The sequence below is a fragment of the Bufo bufo genome, chromosome 1 (assembly GCF_905171765.1).
Source record: "Bufo bufo chromosome 1, aBufBuf1.1, whole genome shotgun sequence".
NCBI classification, from domain to species: Eukaryota; Metazoa; Chordata; class Amphibia; order Anura; family Bufonidae; genus Bufo; species Bufo bufo.
Genome location: NC_053389.1, coordinates 82,776,522 through 82,791,574, shown reverse-complemented (window position 1 = coordinate 82,791,574; position 15,053 = coordinate 82,776,522). Strand labels below are relative to the sequence as shown.

The 15,053-nt window shown below is 42.9% G+C and overlaps 1 protein-coding gene across 1 annotated transcript in view; it reads left to right on the top strand.

Moving 5' to 3' along the window:
- LOC120989751 (5-hydroxytryptamine receptor 3A-like) overlaps positions 1–15,053 on the top strand; it is a 51,093-nt gene that overhangs the window by 15,814 nt on the left and 20,226 nt on the right. Inside the window, exons 4-8 of the mRNA XM_040418085.1 lie at positions 1,260–1,369; positions 2,720–2,889; positions 3,517–3,674; positions 3,845–4,049; positions 11,362–11,583. Coding sequence (XP_040274019.1) covers positions 1,260–1,369; positions 2,720–2,889; positions 3,517–3,674; positions 3,845–4,049; positions 11,362–11,583 — 865 coding nt within the window. The remainder of the gene's footprint in view (positions 1–1,259; positions 1,370–2,719; positions 2,890–3,516; positions 3,675–3,844; positions 4,050–11,361; positions 11,584–15,053) is intronic.

Genomic DNA, 15,053 nt, shown 5'->3' with positions numbered 1-15,053 from the left:
CCCCAAAGATAAAAGTCTAAGGGGGTCAGATCAGGAGACCTTGGGGGCCATTCAACTGGCCCACGATGACCAATCCACTTTCCAGGAAACTGTTCATCTAGGAATGCTCGGACCTGACACCCATAATGTGGTGGTGCACCATCTTGCTGGAAAAACTCAGGGAACGTGCCAGCTTCAGTGCATAAAGAGGGAAACACATCTTCATGTAGCAATTTCGCATATCCAGTGGCCTTGAGGTTTCCATTGATGAAGAATAGCCCCACTATCTTTGTACCCCATATACCACACCATACCATCAATTTTTTTGTTCCAACAGTCTTGGAGGGATCTATCCAATGTGGGTTAGTGTCAGACCAATAGCGGTGGTTTTGTTTGTTAACTTCACCATTCACATAAAAGTTTGCCTCATCACTGAACAAAATCTTCTGCATAAACTGAGGGTCCTGTTCCAATTTTTGTTTTGCCCATTCTGCAAATTCAGTGCGCCGATCTGGGTCATCCTCGTTGAGATGCTGCAGTAGCTGGAGTTTGTAAGGGTGCCATTTGTGAGTAGCTAATATCCGCCGAAGGGATGTTCGACTAATGCCACTCTCCAGTGACATGCGGCGAGTGCTACGCTGTGGGCTCTTGCTGAATGAAGCTAGGACAGCCACTGATGTTTCTTCATTAGAGACAGATTTCATGCGTCCACATTTTGGCAAATCCAACACTGAACCAGTTTCACGAAACTTATCAAGCAGTTTGCTAACTGTAGCATGGGAGATGGGTGGTCTCGTAGGGTGTCTTGCATTGAAATCTGCTGCAATGACCCGGTTACTGCGTTCACCAGACATCAACACAATTTCTATCCGCTCCTCACGTGTTAACCTCGGCGACTTGTCAATGGCTGTAAACAAAGAGAAACTTGTAAAAAAACTCATGAAAGAATAAAGTTACGTGAAAACCAAGCACACCATTGTTTTTCGTGTGAAATTCCCAATAAGTTTGATGTGTCACATGACCCTCTTCCTATTGAAAAAACAAAAGTTGGATTCAAAATGGCCGACTTCAAAATGGCCGCCATGGTCACCACCCATCTTGAAATGTTTCCCCCCTTACATATACTAATGTGCCACAAACAGGAAGTTAATATCACCAACCATTCCCATTTTATTAAGGTGTATCCATATAAATGGCCCACCCTGTAGTATAAATATCAAGTAGCTAATAAACTGAATTGCAGTGATGTCAGCATCTTGTTTGTATCTTATCTTATACAGTCATGGGTGGATGATTTTCTTAAGTGGGATCCGATCCAGTTTGACAACATCACTCACATCTACCTTCCCACACATTCAGTATGGCTTCCAGATATTATGATTGAAGAAATGTAAGTCTAAGGCAATAAATAATCAGTGTCTTTGGCTTCCACACACAGATAAGGGGGAAAAGAACCAAAATTGTAAATGGTAAATAAAAATGAGCTGAAGACTAAATATATGAGTACAGTGCCATCTCCAAAAGCTGAGATACATACATAGGGATTAGTGCATGGTTATTGGGGGTCGCAGTCTAAGGAAAAACTCTACCTTCTGATCTATGATTCCTTCATATATGCTCTGTATCTGGTTATAGGCATCTTATCTGATGACCATGAGCCTATAGGCATTCCAGTTATACAAAGTTACCCCCTATCCTGTGTATAACTATGAAATCAGTGGGGGATTCTACCACTGGGACCCCCATCGATCACAGGAATGGGGGCCCCATACCACATGCAGTCCCCCGAAATGGACAGAGCAGCGGCTGATTATTGCATCTATATTTCACCTGAAGTGCCACCATTGCTTTTATATGGTCACTGATTACCTCTCTAACCTTCTACCTATATAAATTGCTCATTACTGCATTACCCAAAAGAAGAACCTGGAACAGTGCATCATACGATGTATGTAAATCTCGGAGTCGTGGACATGGTGCACTCTTTAAACATAGCCATTATGGCTTGACCAATGTTCTCGAGGTCCTGAGGACACATCATCACAAGTCCATTCTAAATTCCGCATATGTGGTATTGTCCTCTGGTTCCCGGGCATGCTCAGTAAAACTGGGTGTACTTGCACTGGCTCCACTGATGTACATATCCAGGAACTAGAAGATGTGTGTAAGATTTAGAATGGGCTTGTAATCATTCTTCCCATCCTTAATCACTATGGGGGGACTAAAGCGACTGACGGGTTCACCTTAATGTATGCCGATGGCTGAAGGCAGACAGAATTTTATCTTTTAGGGTGTATTCATGTGTCCATTTTGCAGACCACAAACCACGGATCCACAAAACATGGGCAACAGCCATGTGCACCCTGTGCCGCAAAACATAGGACATGTCCTATCTTTGGCCTCATCTTGCGGATTGCGGACTCATTGAAGTAAATGGGTTCGCACCACGATGCATGGTGCACATGGCCGGTATTTTGCAGATCCACAGTTTGCAATCTGCAAAATGGACACACCCGCATGAATACACTTCTAATTTTATGTCTCTGCAGGAGATAAGTAGATACATATAAGAAGACAGAGCTATCATGATGTTTGGGACTGTTTTTGATTAATAAAACAAAATGGTTTTCTAAAATGGACATGAACATGAGGAGTCCGTACAATCTGAGTCCCATTGTCTATACTATAGAAATATTCAGCACACATTGACAAGTGACTGATCATTGTTCTCTGTCTCCAGAGTGGGCGCTAGAGAGTCTACAGACGCACCGTACGCCTTTGTGAAGAACAATGGCAGAGTTTTCAAGAACAACCCCATACACATAATGACTTCCTGCAGTCTTGACATCTACTATTTCCCCTTTGATATCCTGAACTGTTCCCTCTCGTTCAGAAGCTGGCTTCATTCAAGTAAGATTATCAGAATTTTCTTACAAAATATGTTCATCCAAATGTATCAGAGAGAGTCTGTCAGCAGTTTTGACTATACTTAACTGTTGAAAGCTATAGATAGGGGCTGGGAGAGCAGGACAAACCTTTATTGGAGCTTTTATTAACAGGAGTAGTATGAATATGAAGTATTATTCTGCCAGATTCTGTCCCTGCACGTGCACTGGAGGTGGAGCTTCACTGTAAGTGCACTTAATGTAAGTGCTCTGTACTTTGTATGACAGATGTTCTGCTCTCCTGGTTGGATTCTACAGCTGTCACTCAGAGCCAAGGGGTAAGGTAGTGAAGTAGCTCAATGCAGAGTGCACTTCCCAGTGAAGCTCTGTCTCCCAGACAATTACAGGAGCAGAATCTGTCAGAATAAAAGTTTATATTCACACCACTACTGGTTTTAAAAGGCCCATAAAATGTTTGTACTGCTCTTTCCAATCCCTACCTAGTGCTGTCAGATGTTTAGCATGGTCAATACTGTTGAAAGAATCCCTCTAATAACAGGTCACCACAACAGGTGAATCTTCCCATAAATCCAAATCATGCTACATGATCTGAATCTGAGATGGTTCATACCTCTTTAACTATATTTTTCAGCTCAGGAAATAAACATTTCTTTTTGGAGAACACCAAAGGACATGCAATTAGTCAAAGAATCTTCTGAGAATGAGGGAGAATGGGATATAGTAAGCGTGGTGCCCTGTTACGAAGAAACCACCGACAATAGCCTAAAGTTTGGTCAAATTACATTCTACGTAAGTGTCCACTGTTCGTTCTTCTTCTTGATAATTCAGATCATTGGAAGTTTGAATACAAAGTCATTGTCAGCCTCTGTAATAGTAGAACCTAGATCATTTTCATATTGTATAAATCACATTATATCTGTCTGCTTGCATGTTATCTTTCCTACATTTGTTTACCAAAGGTTGGTATCAGGAGAAGACCTCTCTTCTACATTGTGAATCTGATTCTCCCCAGCATTCTCCTCATGATCATGGATATTATTGGCTTCTATATTCCACCAGAGAGTGGAGAGAGGATATCTTTCAAGATCACTCTTCTTTTGGGCTACTCTGTGTTCCTCATCATTGTATCTGATACATTACCTGCAACCGGAGCTCCATTAATAGGTGAGACCACAGCAACATACTGTACAGAGAAATGTATTGGCCACCAAACTGGTATTATACTGGAATTAAGGGGCTTACCACTGCCAAAATTTATAACCGATCTACAGGTAAAAAAAATGTCTAATTGATGGGGATCTGAATGCAGTGTGAATAAAGAGGTACTGTATATGAGTGACCACCTCTCTATTCAATTCTATGGGAATGATGGACATAGCCAAGTACTTTCCAACACAAGGGAATGGAGAAGCAGTTCACACATGGGACTTGGAGACCATCGTTCTCATAACCAATGGGATCTTTGTGTCAGAATATTACGTTATAGTTACTAGATTTCTAGGGAATGCTCATTGATCATCGACAGTTATTCTGATCACCAGTTTTGGAAATTGGAAGTTTTTTTTTCCTGAGTTGAGGAACACTGGCTTTCACCTCATGTGGTGTTTGCCTTCCTCTGGATCAACATTGCAGGATAATAAGCCTAATTATAAGAATTTATTCAATTCCTGCTTTTTCTATGCTTAGGAGCCATGTGGGCCGCCCTAATCACTGATGGACAGCTAACTTGCTAGGCTTAGTCGTGCTGGGTTAGCTGTCAATCACTGAATAGGACCGCCCCTATGACTCAGAAGCATAGAAAGGGCAGAGGTCATATATATACATCTGTTCAGCTCCTCCTGCTCTATAACACGCTACCTGCAGATTACACTGCATTTCCATGTGGACAGGTTCCCTTTAAGACCTGACCACTTTACAACACATTTAGGTGGTAACAGCAAAACTCTTAGCTGCCCACAGCAACCAATCAGAGCTCAGCTTTCAGAGACATTTAATGGGGCAGGGAAAAGTCTAATAAAAATACAAAATTAATTAATAAAGTATATTAGAAAAACTTTTATTAGGGCATTAGGGACATCTTATTAAAGTCAGAACAATTGCAGCAGTGAATGGGGAGATCTCTGGATCCATGTGAGGTGCAGGGCTTGTTCTAGCTTTGTTAGAAAGGTATTGTCATGAAATAGATTGTTTTTGATTTTCATTTTTTATGTTATTCATGGGATATCCCATTTAAGAAATAAAAGCTGACCTCTGACTTAGACATAATGACTGAGTACCACGGAAATGTTTAGAGGGGTATTCCGCTTGTAGCACTTTATCCCCAATCCACAGTATAGGGGATAACTATTAGATTAGTGGGGATTCTACCACTGGAGCCCCAACTGATCACAAGAAAGGGTACCCTATAGCCTATAGGGCCCCCAGAATGAACAGAGTGGTAGGTTGAGTATGCACACTGCCGCCCTATTAATCTCTATGGGAGTGTTGTACTCTGCTATCTCTGGAGCTCCCATAGAGAGGCATGGAGCAGCAGGGCCGGCAGTGCACATGCTGAACCTAATACTCCATTAATTTTACATGAACTCATGGGGTATGGGGTCCCTGTTCTTGCGATCAGCAGGAGTCCCAGCAGTAGGATCTAACACTTTACCCCTATCCAGTGGATAGGGAATAACTTGCTATCCCTGGAATACCCCTTTAAATTGCAGCAAAACCTGAACGCGGTGGTTTCACGTGACAGTAAAACTTGTGTAACACACACGTACATTTCAGTTGTTGTTTGTGATGTATCCATGTAATTGCATTTAACTTCCACAAAACACATTCCTCTGTGTTGATGCGTCATTCCTCCATTTTTCGGCTTCAGATATTGAACAATGAGACAATAAAATTATGCATGAAATTAAGTTGTCTGGAAGAATAAAACTGATGAGAAGCAAAATATATCAATATCTTTCTGGGAATAAAGCAATCAAAACGCAATGAGGGAAACAAGAATAAATAATGAAGGAAACAGAATATAAGGACATTGTTTTTATGCAGAAACACATAAAGTAGACAGATAAGTAAAGGGTGAAGAAATTACAAAAAAACTTTGAAAATGTACCCATGTGTGGAGACATCAAGGTAGCAGCCATGACACCTGTTAAAGGGGTTATCTGAGTTTTTTTAATCTCATCTTTCCCCCTGTGATGTGCATTACAAGTATTGCCTTATCATGATTAACATTACCCCACCAGGCGAGCAGGGACGGACTGGCCATACACCCTACTGGAAAATTTCCCAGTGGCCGAATGCTCAGGGGCCACCTGAGCCCTTCCCACTGCGGCTGGCTGGGGACACAATGATCTGATGCTCTCAGTGTTGATGCAGAGAGCTTCAGGTAATTATGTACCTGGCCAGTGGCCACAGGTGTCCTACTGAGTACAACTGTATCGCCATCTTCAAGATTTAATATTAAATGCTGTATTTGGGAATTGGAACCCATAGCTACCTGCTGTTCACCTTCATAAGCCACTATATCAGGCAATATACAAATGGCACAAGGTCACAGGCTTCTCAGGCCACAGGCTGGAAGAGGCCTGTGGCCTACACTAGTGATGGTGACTTGGCTATAGGGAACATTACTAGTGGAAGTCTATCCAGTATGCTGCAGGTAGGGCTGGCTCATTGCTGTGGCCCACATCTCACCTCCTAAGCCCACTGCTCCATATCTTGTTGGTGATAATTGGGGAAGGAGGACAGAACATGGCAGTTCCTGGGGATAAATTTTGTGATGCACTTTTAGCTTTTTTTTCCAGGGCCACGTTAAATTCCCAGTCCATCCCTGCAGGCGAGCGCTGGACTCCCTGGTCTTATTTGGTTGTATGCACGTCCAGGTTCACATACTGTACACTGGGCATGTTATCCTAGCCCGGTTTCAACCCACAATGTACCTGGGTTGCGCCTGCACAGTCAGGCACCTTGGGTGCTGTAAGCAGTCGGGGACTGAGGATGTGAGAATGAAGGATTGGTCATGTCGAACGTCAACATGCCTGACCCGTTATTCACCCAACATCATCTGTCCAGGGAGAGTCAGGAATCCCCTATATACATGAGATAGTTGGGTAGTCCTGGAATCAGCAAATACTGCAGAAATTCCTTTCATGTGTATAGGCTGTAAAAGGAACATGTCACCATGATAATCTACAGGCAGCAGGGTATAGAGCAGGAGGAGCTGAGCAGACTGATATATATATATATATATATATACACTCACCTAAAGAATTATTAGGAACACCTGTTCTATTTCTCATTAATGCAATTATCTAGTCAACCAATCACATGGCAGTTGCTTCAATGCATTTAGGGGGGTGGTCCTGGTCAAGACAATCTCCTGAACTCCAAACTGAATGTCAGAATGGGAAAGAAAGGTGATTTAAGCAATTTTGAGCGTGGCATGGTTGTTGGTGCCAGACGGGCCTGTCTGAGTATTTCACAATCTGCTCAGTTACTGGGATTTTCACGCACAACCATTTCTAGGGTTTACAAAGAATGGTGTGAAAAGGGAAAAACATCCAGTATGCGTCAGTCCTGTGGGCAAAAATGCCTTGTGGATGCTAGAGGTCAGAGGAGAATGGGCCGACTGATTCAAACTGATAGAAGAGCAACGTTGACTGAAATAACCACTCGTTACAACAGAGGTATGCAGCAAAGCATTTGTGAAGCCACAACACGCACAACCTTGAGGCAGATGGGCTACAACAGCAGAAGACCCCACCGGGTACCACTCATCTCCACTACAAATAGGAAAAAGAGGCTACAATTTGCACGAGCTCACCAAAATTGGACTGTTGAAGACTGGAAAAATGTTGCCTGGTCTGATGAGTCTCGATTTCTGTTGAGACATTCAAATGGTAGAGTCCGAATTTGGCGTAAACAGAATGAGAACATGTATCCATCATGCCTTGTTACCACTGTGCAGGCTGGTAGTGGTGGTGTAATGGTGTGGGGGATGTTTTCTGGGCACACTTTAGGCCCCTTAGTGCCAATTGGGCATCGTTTAAATGCCACGGGCTACCTGAGCATTGTTTCTGACCATGTCCATCCCTTCATGACCACCATGTACCCATCCGCTGATGGCTACTTCCAGCAGGATAATGCACCATGTCACAAAGCTCTAATCATTTGAAATTGGTTTCTTGAACATGACAATGAGTTCACTGTACTAAAATGGCCCCCACAGTCACCAGATCTCAACCCAATAGAGCATCTTTGGGATGTGGTGGAACGGGAGCTTCGTGCCCTGGATGTGCATCCCTCAAATCTCCATCAACTGCAAGATGCTATCCTATCAATATGGGCCAACATTTCTAAAGAATGCTATCAGCACCTTGTGGAATCAATGCCACGTAGAATTAAGGCAGTTCTGAAGGCAAAAGGGGGTCCAACACCGTATTAGTATGGTGTTCCTAATAATTCTTTAGGTGAGTGTATATATATATATATATATATTTTTTTTTTTTTTTTTTTTTTTTTTTAAATATTCAGTAAAACCTGCAAATTATTAATTTATATCTGCCATTTTAATGTCAAGGAGCCATGTGGGCGGTCTTATAAGTGACTGACAGCTAACTCTGCATGACTAAGCATATAGAGAAGGCTGTCAATCACAGAGTAGGACCGCCCACATGACTCCTAAGCATAAAAAGAGCAAAGGTTTAAATGATTAAATTGTACGTTTTACTGAATCCTTTCAAAGAAAACCACATATCAGTCTGCTCAGCTTCTCCGGCTTTGGCTGCCCGCAGATTATGCAGCATTTTCATGGTGACAGGTTCCCTTTAACTCAGGGATCTCAAGTCTCCCGGAGGTTCAGGGAGTCTCCCGCTATTAGATAGCAGCTCCCTGACGCCAGCATGTGAGACAATATATCCGGAAAGGTTTACTGATAGCAGAGCAGAGAGATAAGAGAAGTGACAAGACAGAGTTTAGATTACATTACGTATTGTCCAGAGCATGGAGGAGCTACCAGGAGACAGGGCAGTACATCAGGAGACATGGAGGAGGCCATAGGAGGGCAACAACCCAGCAGCAGGACCGCTACCTCCGCCTTTGTGCAAGGAGGAACAGGAGGAGCACTGCCAGAGCCCTGCAAAATGACCTCCAACAGGCCACAAATGTGCATGTGTCTGCTCAAACGGTCAGAAACAGACTCCATGAGGGTGATATGAGGGCCCGATGTCCACAGGTGGGGGTTATGCTTACAGCCCAACACCGTGCAGGATGTTTGGCATTTGCCAGAGAACACCAAGATTGGCAAATTCGCCATTGGCGCCCTGTGCTCTTCACAGATGAAAGCAGGTTCACACTGAGCACATGTGACAGACGTGACAGAGTCTGGAGACACCGTGGAGAACGTTGTGCTGCCTGCAACATCCTCCAGCATGACCGGTTTGGCATTGGGTCAGTAATGGTGTGGGGTGGCATTTCTTTGGAGGCCGCACAGTCCTCCATGTGCTTGCCAAAGGTAGCCTGACTGCCATTAGGTACCGAGATGAGATCCTCAGACCCCTTGTGAGACCATATGCTGGTGCGGTTGGCCCTGGGTTCCTCCTAATGCAAGACAATGCTAGACCTCATGTGGCTGGAGTGTGTCAGCAGTTCCTGCAAGACGAAGGCATTGATGCTATGGACTGGCCCGCCCGTTCCCCAGACCTGAATCCAATTGAGCACATCTGGGACATCATGTCTCGCTCTATCCACCAACTGTGTTGCACCACAGACTGTCCAGGAGTTGGCACGTGCTTTAGTCCAGGTCTGGGAGGAGATCCCTCAGGAGACCGTCGGCCACCTCATCAGGAGCATGCACAGGCGTTGTAGGGAGGTCATACAGGCACGTGGAGGCCACACACACTACTGAGCCTCATTTTGACTTGTTTTAAGGACATTACATCAAAGTTGGATTAGCCTGTAGTGTGTTTTTCCACTTTAATTTTGAGTGTGACTCCAAATCCAGACCTCCATGGGTTGAAAAATGTGATTTCCATTTTTTTATTTTGTGTGATTTTGTTGTCAGCACATTCAACTATGTAAAGAACAAAGTATTTCAGAAGAATGTTTAATTAATTCAGATCTAGGATGTGTTATTTTTGTGTTCCCTTTATTTTTTTGAGCAGTGTATGTTAAAGGCATCCCTTCTTCTGTCTCATTCAGTAGCTATAGAATTTTTGAGAGAGATGTATTTTTTTTAAATACATTTACACATTTAACCCTCCATTTTAATTATATTATTTACCCCAGTGTTAAATTCACCCCCTGGATGCTTGTTTTTTTCCTACAGTGGGGTAGATAATTACACACAGGGTTTTAAAGAATAAACTTCCTGACTCAGACCAAGAACCGACTCAGCGAGTCAGCAAGTGAATGGAAGCATCCGTGCATGCGCATTGTGCAACCTAAGCTTCGGTTCACTTGCTTCTTGTCAGCTCAGTGAATGAACCGATTCATGTGAAAGATCCGAACTTCCCATCTCTAGTTTACTCGCAGTAAACCTTTCCGGCAACCTGTAGCAGTGTCCCCCTTCTCGGCGCGTGCGCACAGTGCAAGAAGAAGCCGATGCCAGCAGTCCGCAATGGCGCACCAGGCTGAGCCTGTGCGCACGCGCAGGATCTCAAAGCGGGAGGAGGGGGAGGGAGGGAGCGGCGGCACTGAGGAGTAGAAGGCGGCGCTGGGCACGAACGGCGATGCGTGCGGCCGGGCACCATGCATCCACAGACCTCCCCTGCTTGGGCACCTTAATTCAATGATTGACAGGTTAGTAAAACCGGTTTTTCCGCAGAATAAAGCCACAAATAGCTTTTATGAGGCCACCTTAGAAATCAGAATGCTGCCCTGGACATGAGCATATGTTTAGCTCACAGGGCTTATAGGTGGTGACAGAATCCCTTTAATCATATACATAAATATGATAATTTGGGGCAGGGCAATGAGCCCCGTCCTCCACACCATAGAGCAAAGTGTGCAGATACTGCATATGTTTGGAAAATGTCATAAAAAGTTTGTAAAAGAAAAAAAAAGAAAACCTCCCTGAAATGAGAAGTGCACCTCCCTGAAATGAGTTTTTGCAGGTTGGGATGTCTGTTAACTCTAGTTAGCAAATTATAATTTTGTTGAGGTACAAGCAAAATACAAGCTAGACTTCACACCCTTAGTTTAGAACAATAGGGGAGATTTATCAAAACTGGTGTAAAGTAGAACTGGCTTAATTGCCCATAGCAACCAATCAGATTCCACCTTTCATTTTTCACAGCTCCTTTGGAAAATGAAAGGTGGATTCTGATTGGTTGCTTTGGGCAGTTTTGATAAATCTTCCCCTATGTATTTTCAGTACAAATATAGGCCAAATATGAACATGACTGGTGGCTCTAGATATGATGTTCTGTTCCTCCTGTTGACTTTGGTGTGAAGTGACTATGCCATTGCCCTTTCTTTCCAGGTATATACTTTGCTTTGTGCATGCTTCTGCTTTTGATAAGTCTAACACAAAGCATCTTGATCGTCCGATCGTTTTATCAGTGCAATCTCAGGCCAGAGGTTCCCAAGTGGTTAAGAACATTAGTCCTGGAGAAGATGACACTTTTTATCTCCATAAAGGGTCGAGAACGACCTGATGTATCTGGTCCTGGAACCTGTTTTCATAATGAAGATGCCAGCAGTGGTGAGTGTTAGAAAAGGAAGGAATCTGTAGCAATGTTAGGCTAAGGCCTCATGCACCCGGCCGTATTATTGGTCCGTCTCCAATCCGCATATTTTGTGGCCCACACATGGACCCATTCATTTCTTTGATTTTCGCATTGTGTGGACGGGATGCCAATTATAGAAGCTGTCCTGCACTTGTCCTTCATGTGGAGAAGAATAGGCTTTTGCTGGATAGACAGGATAGGCTATTACTGGTTTTAGTAAGTGACTTTTTTGTCACTTTTTTAGGCGCAAACAATGCCAGAACCAGATGGTACACGTTGGAGGACAGCAAAACAGATACGGTCATGTGCAGGAGGCCTTATACTAGAAAGAGAGTGCGGATGCTATGCTGGCCAGTGAGCGATGGGCACCTTCTACCCACCTTACTCTCCTTGTTGGGTGCTTTTTCCCATAGACCTCCATTTAAAAAAAATTTTTTACTGCCTTTCAAAAAATCTGTGAAATGTGTTGGTATTTTTAATGCCGTTTTTGCATGGCATTATTATTATTCACCAATGTTTTTTTCCTATACAGCTTCGCAGAGGAAGTGACATTACAGGGCACACATGCGGTATTTTCCTATAAAAAGATAATAGGCATACAAAAAATGCCATTAAAAAACACCAGGTGCTAGAACAAACTATATGGGCAAAAACATCTAAAACAAAAAAAAAGGCTACAAAAACCACTGATCAAAGCAAAAACTTTGCTTTTGGTCGGTTTCAACCAAAGTTTTTTTTTTAGTAAGTGACTTTTCTGTTGCTATTTTTAGGAGCAAACAATGCCAGCGCCATAGTACATGCTTGCCAATAGAAATCATAAAACGCTGTACAAACACTGTGATTAATTGCAGTAGGGTTTTAAAGGGTATGTGTCATCAGAAAATGACTTATTTAAATCAAGTTTTTTATTTTAGAATTTATCAGACTGCTGTTCTGTACAGAATACTTTTCAGCAGTCATTGTATTATCATCTCAGGCAGGATTTCAATGGAAGATAAAACCAGTATAGATAGCACAGGATCCACCATTCACTATAGGTGATATCACAGCGGTACAGGTCACAGATCATGCCTAGAAAACTCTCCCTTAGAAGTCACTGAATCCCCTCCAGACCATTGTGACTATCGCCCACGGTGACTATTCTCAAGTATATCTCTGAATGCTGTTAACAACAAGAACAAGATGGCGGCCTCATAGTCATTGTTCAGGAAATAGACTTTAAAAAAAATCTACAATCAGAAAATAAAAACAGACTAGAAAAAAGTCAGTCACTATCTGGTTTCAATTGACAAAAATATTCTAGAAAGAAATTATAGATAGAAATATCATATAGACTTCTTTATAAGAAAAAAGTCGGATAAAAATGCAAGTGAAGCATGTGACTAAACAACGCCACCCAAAAAACACTTTGCTTTTACCTTACATGCATGTCTATAGCTTAGAGGTCAGCAAAATAATTAAAGGGCTTGTCTCATAGTTAAAGGGGATATCAGACATTGGGGGCATATCGCTAGGATATGTCCCCAGTGTCTGATAGGTGTGGGTCTTTAGAATGGAGCCTGCAAAGTGTCAGGGGCAGTGAGTGAAAAAAAGATGAAGAGCAAGATGGGATATCATGGATGGTTTCAAAGTTCATTTGTCTACACTTAAAATGATGTTTTGATGATGTCAGATTCACCTATTAACCCTTTCAGGACCCTGCCCTTATTTACCTTAAGGCCATTTTTTGCAAATCTGACATGTGTCACTTTATGTGGTGATAACTTTAAAACGCTTTTACTTATCCAAGCCATTCTGAGATAGTTTTCTCATCACATATTACTGACAGTGGTAAATTTGAGTCAAAATATTTCATTTTTATTTATAAAAAAAATACCAAATTTACCAAAAATGTGAAAAAATTTCTATTTCTCTGCTTTTAAAACAAATAGTGATACCTCCTAAAATAGTTATTACTTTACATTTCCCATATGTCTCCTTCATGTTTGGATAATTTTGTAAATGACATTTTCTTTTTGTGGGACATTAGAAGGCTTAGAAGTTTAGAATCAAATCTTAAAATTTTTTTGAAAATTTCCAAAACCCAATTTTTAAGGACCAGTTCAGGTCTGAAGTCACTTTGTGGGGCTTACATAATAGAAACCACCCATAAATGGCCCCATTTTAGAAACTATACCCCTCAAGGTATTCAGAACTTATTTTCAAACTTTGTTAGCCCTTTAGGTGTTCCACAAGAATTAAAGGAAAATGTAGATGAAATTTTAGAATTTCACTTTTTTGGCAGATTTTCCATTTTAATTAATTTTTCCAATAACAAAGCAAGGGTTAACAGCCAAACAAAACTCAATATTTATTGCCCTGATTCTCTAGTTTACAGAAACACCCCATATGTGATCGTAAACTGCTGTACGGGCACAAGGCAGGGCGCAGAAGGAAAGGAACGCCATATGGTTTTTGGAGGGCAGATTTCACTGGGATAATTTTAACCACTTCCCGCAACTGTAACGCCAAAAGGCGTCATTGCGGCGGCTCCCCCAGGCTACGCTAACGCCAATAGGCGTCATCTCGCGTGAGCCGAGATTTCCTGTGAACGCGCGCACACAGGCGCGCGCGCTCACAGGAACGGAAGGTAAGAGAGTTGATCTCCAGCCTGCCAGCGGCGATCGTTCGCTGGCAGGCTGGAGATGTGTTTTTTTTAACCCCTAACAGGTATATTAGACGCTGTTTTGATAACAGCGTCTAATATACCTGCTACCTGGTCCTCTGGTGGTCCCCTTTGTTTGGATCGACCACCAGAGGACACAGGTAGCTCAGTAAAGTCCCACCAAGCACCACTACACTACACTACACCCCCCCCCCCCCCGTCACTTATTAACCCCTTATTAGCCCCTGATCACCCCTGATCACCCCATATAGACTCCCTGATCACCCCCTTGTCATTGATCACCCCCCTGTCATTGATCACCCCCCTGTCATTGATCACCCCCCTGTAAAGCTCCATTCAGACGTCCGCATGATTTTTACGGATCCACTGATAGATGGATCGGATCCGCAAAACGCATCCGGACGTCTGAATGAAGCCTTACAGGGGCATGATCACTGACTGTGGTGATCACCCCATATAGACTCCCTGATCACCCCCCTGTAAAGCTCCATTCAGATGTCCGCATGATTTTTACGGATGCACTGATAGATGGATCGGATCCGCAAAACGCATCCGGACGTCTGAATGAAGCCTTACAGGGGCATGATCAATGATTGTGGTGATCACCCCATATAGACTCCCTGATCACCCCCCTGTCATTGATTACACCCCTGTCATTGATCACCCCCCTGTAAAGCTCCATTCAGATGTCCGCATGATTTTTACGGATGCACTGATAGATGGATCGGATCCGCAAAACGCATACGGACGTCTGAATGAAGCCTTACAGGGGCATGATCA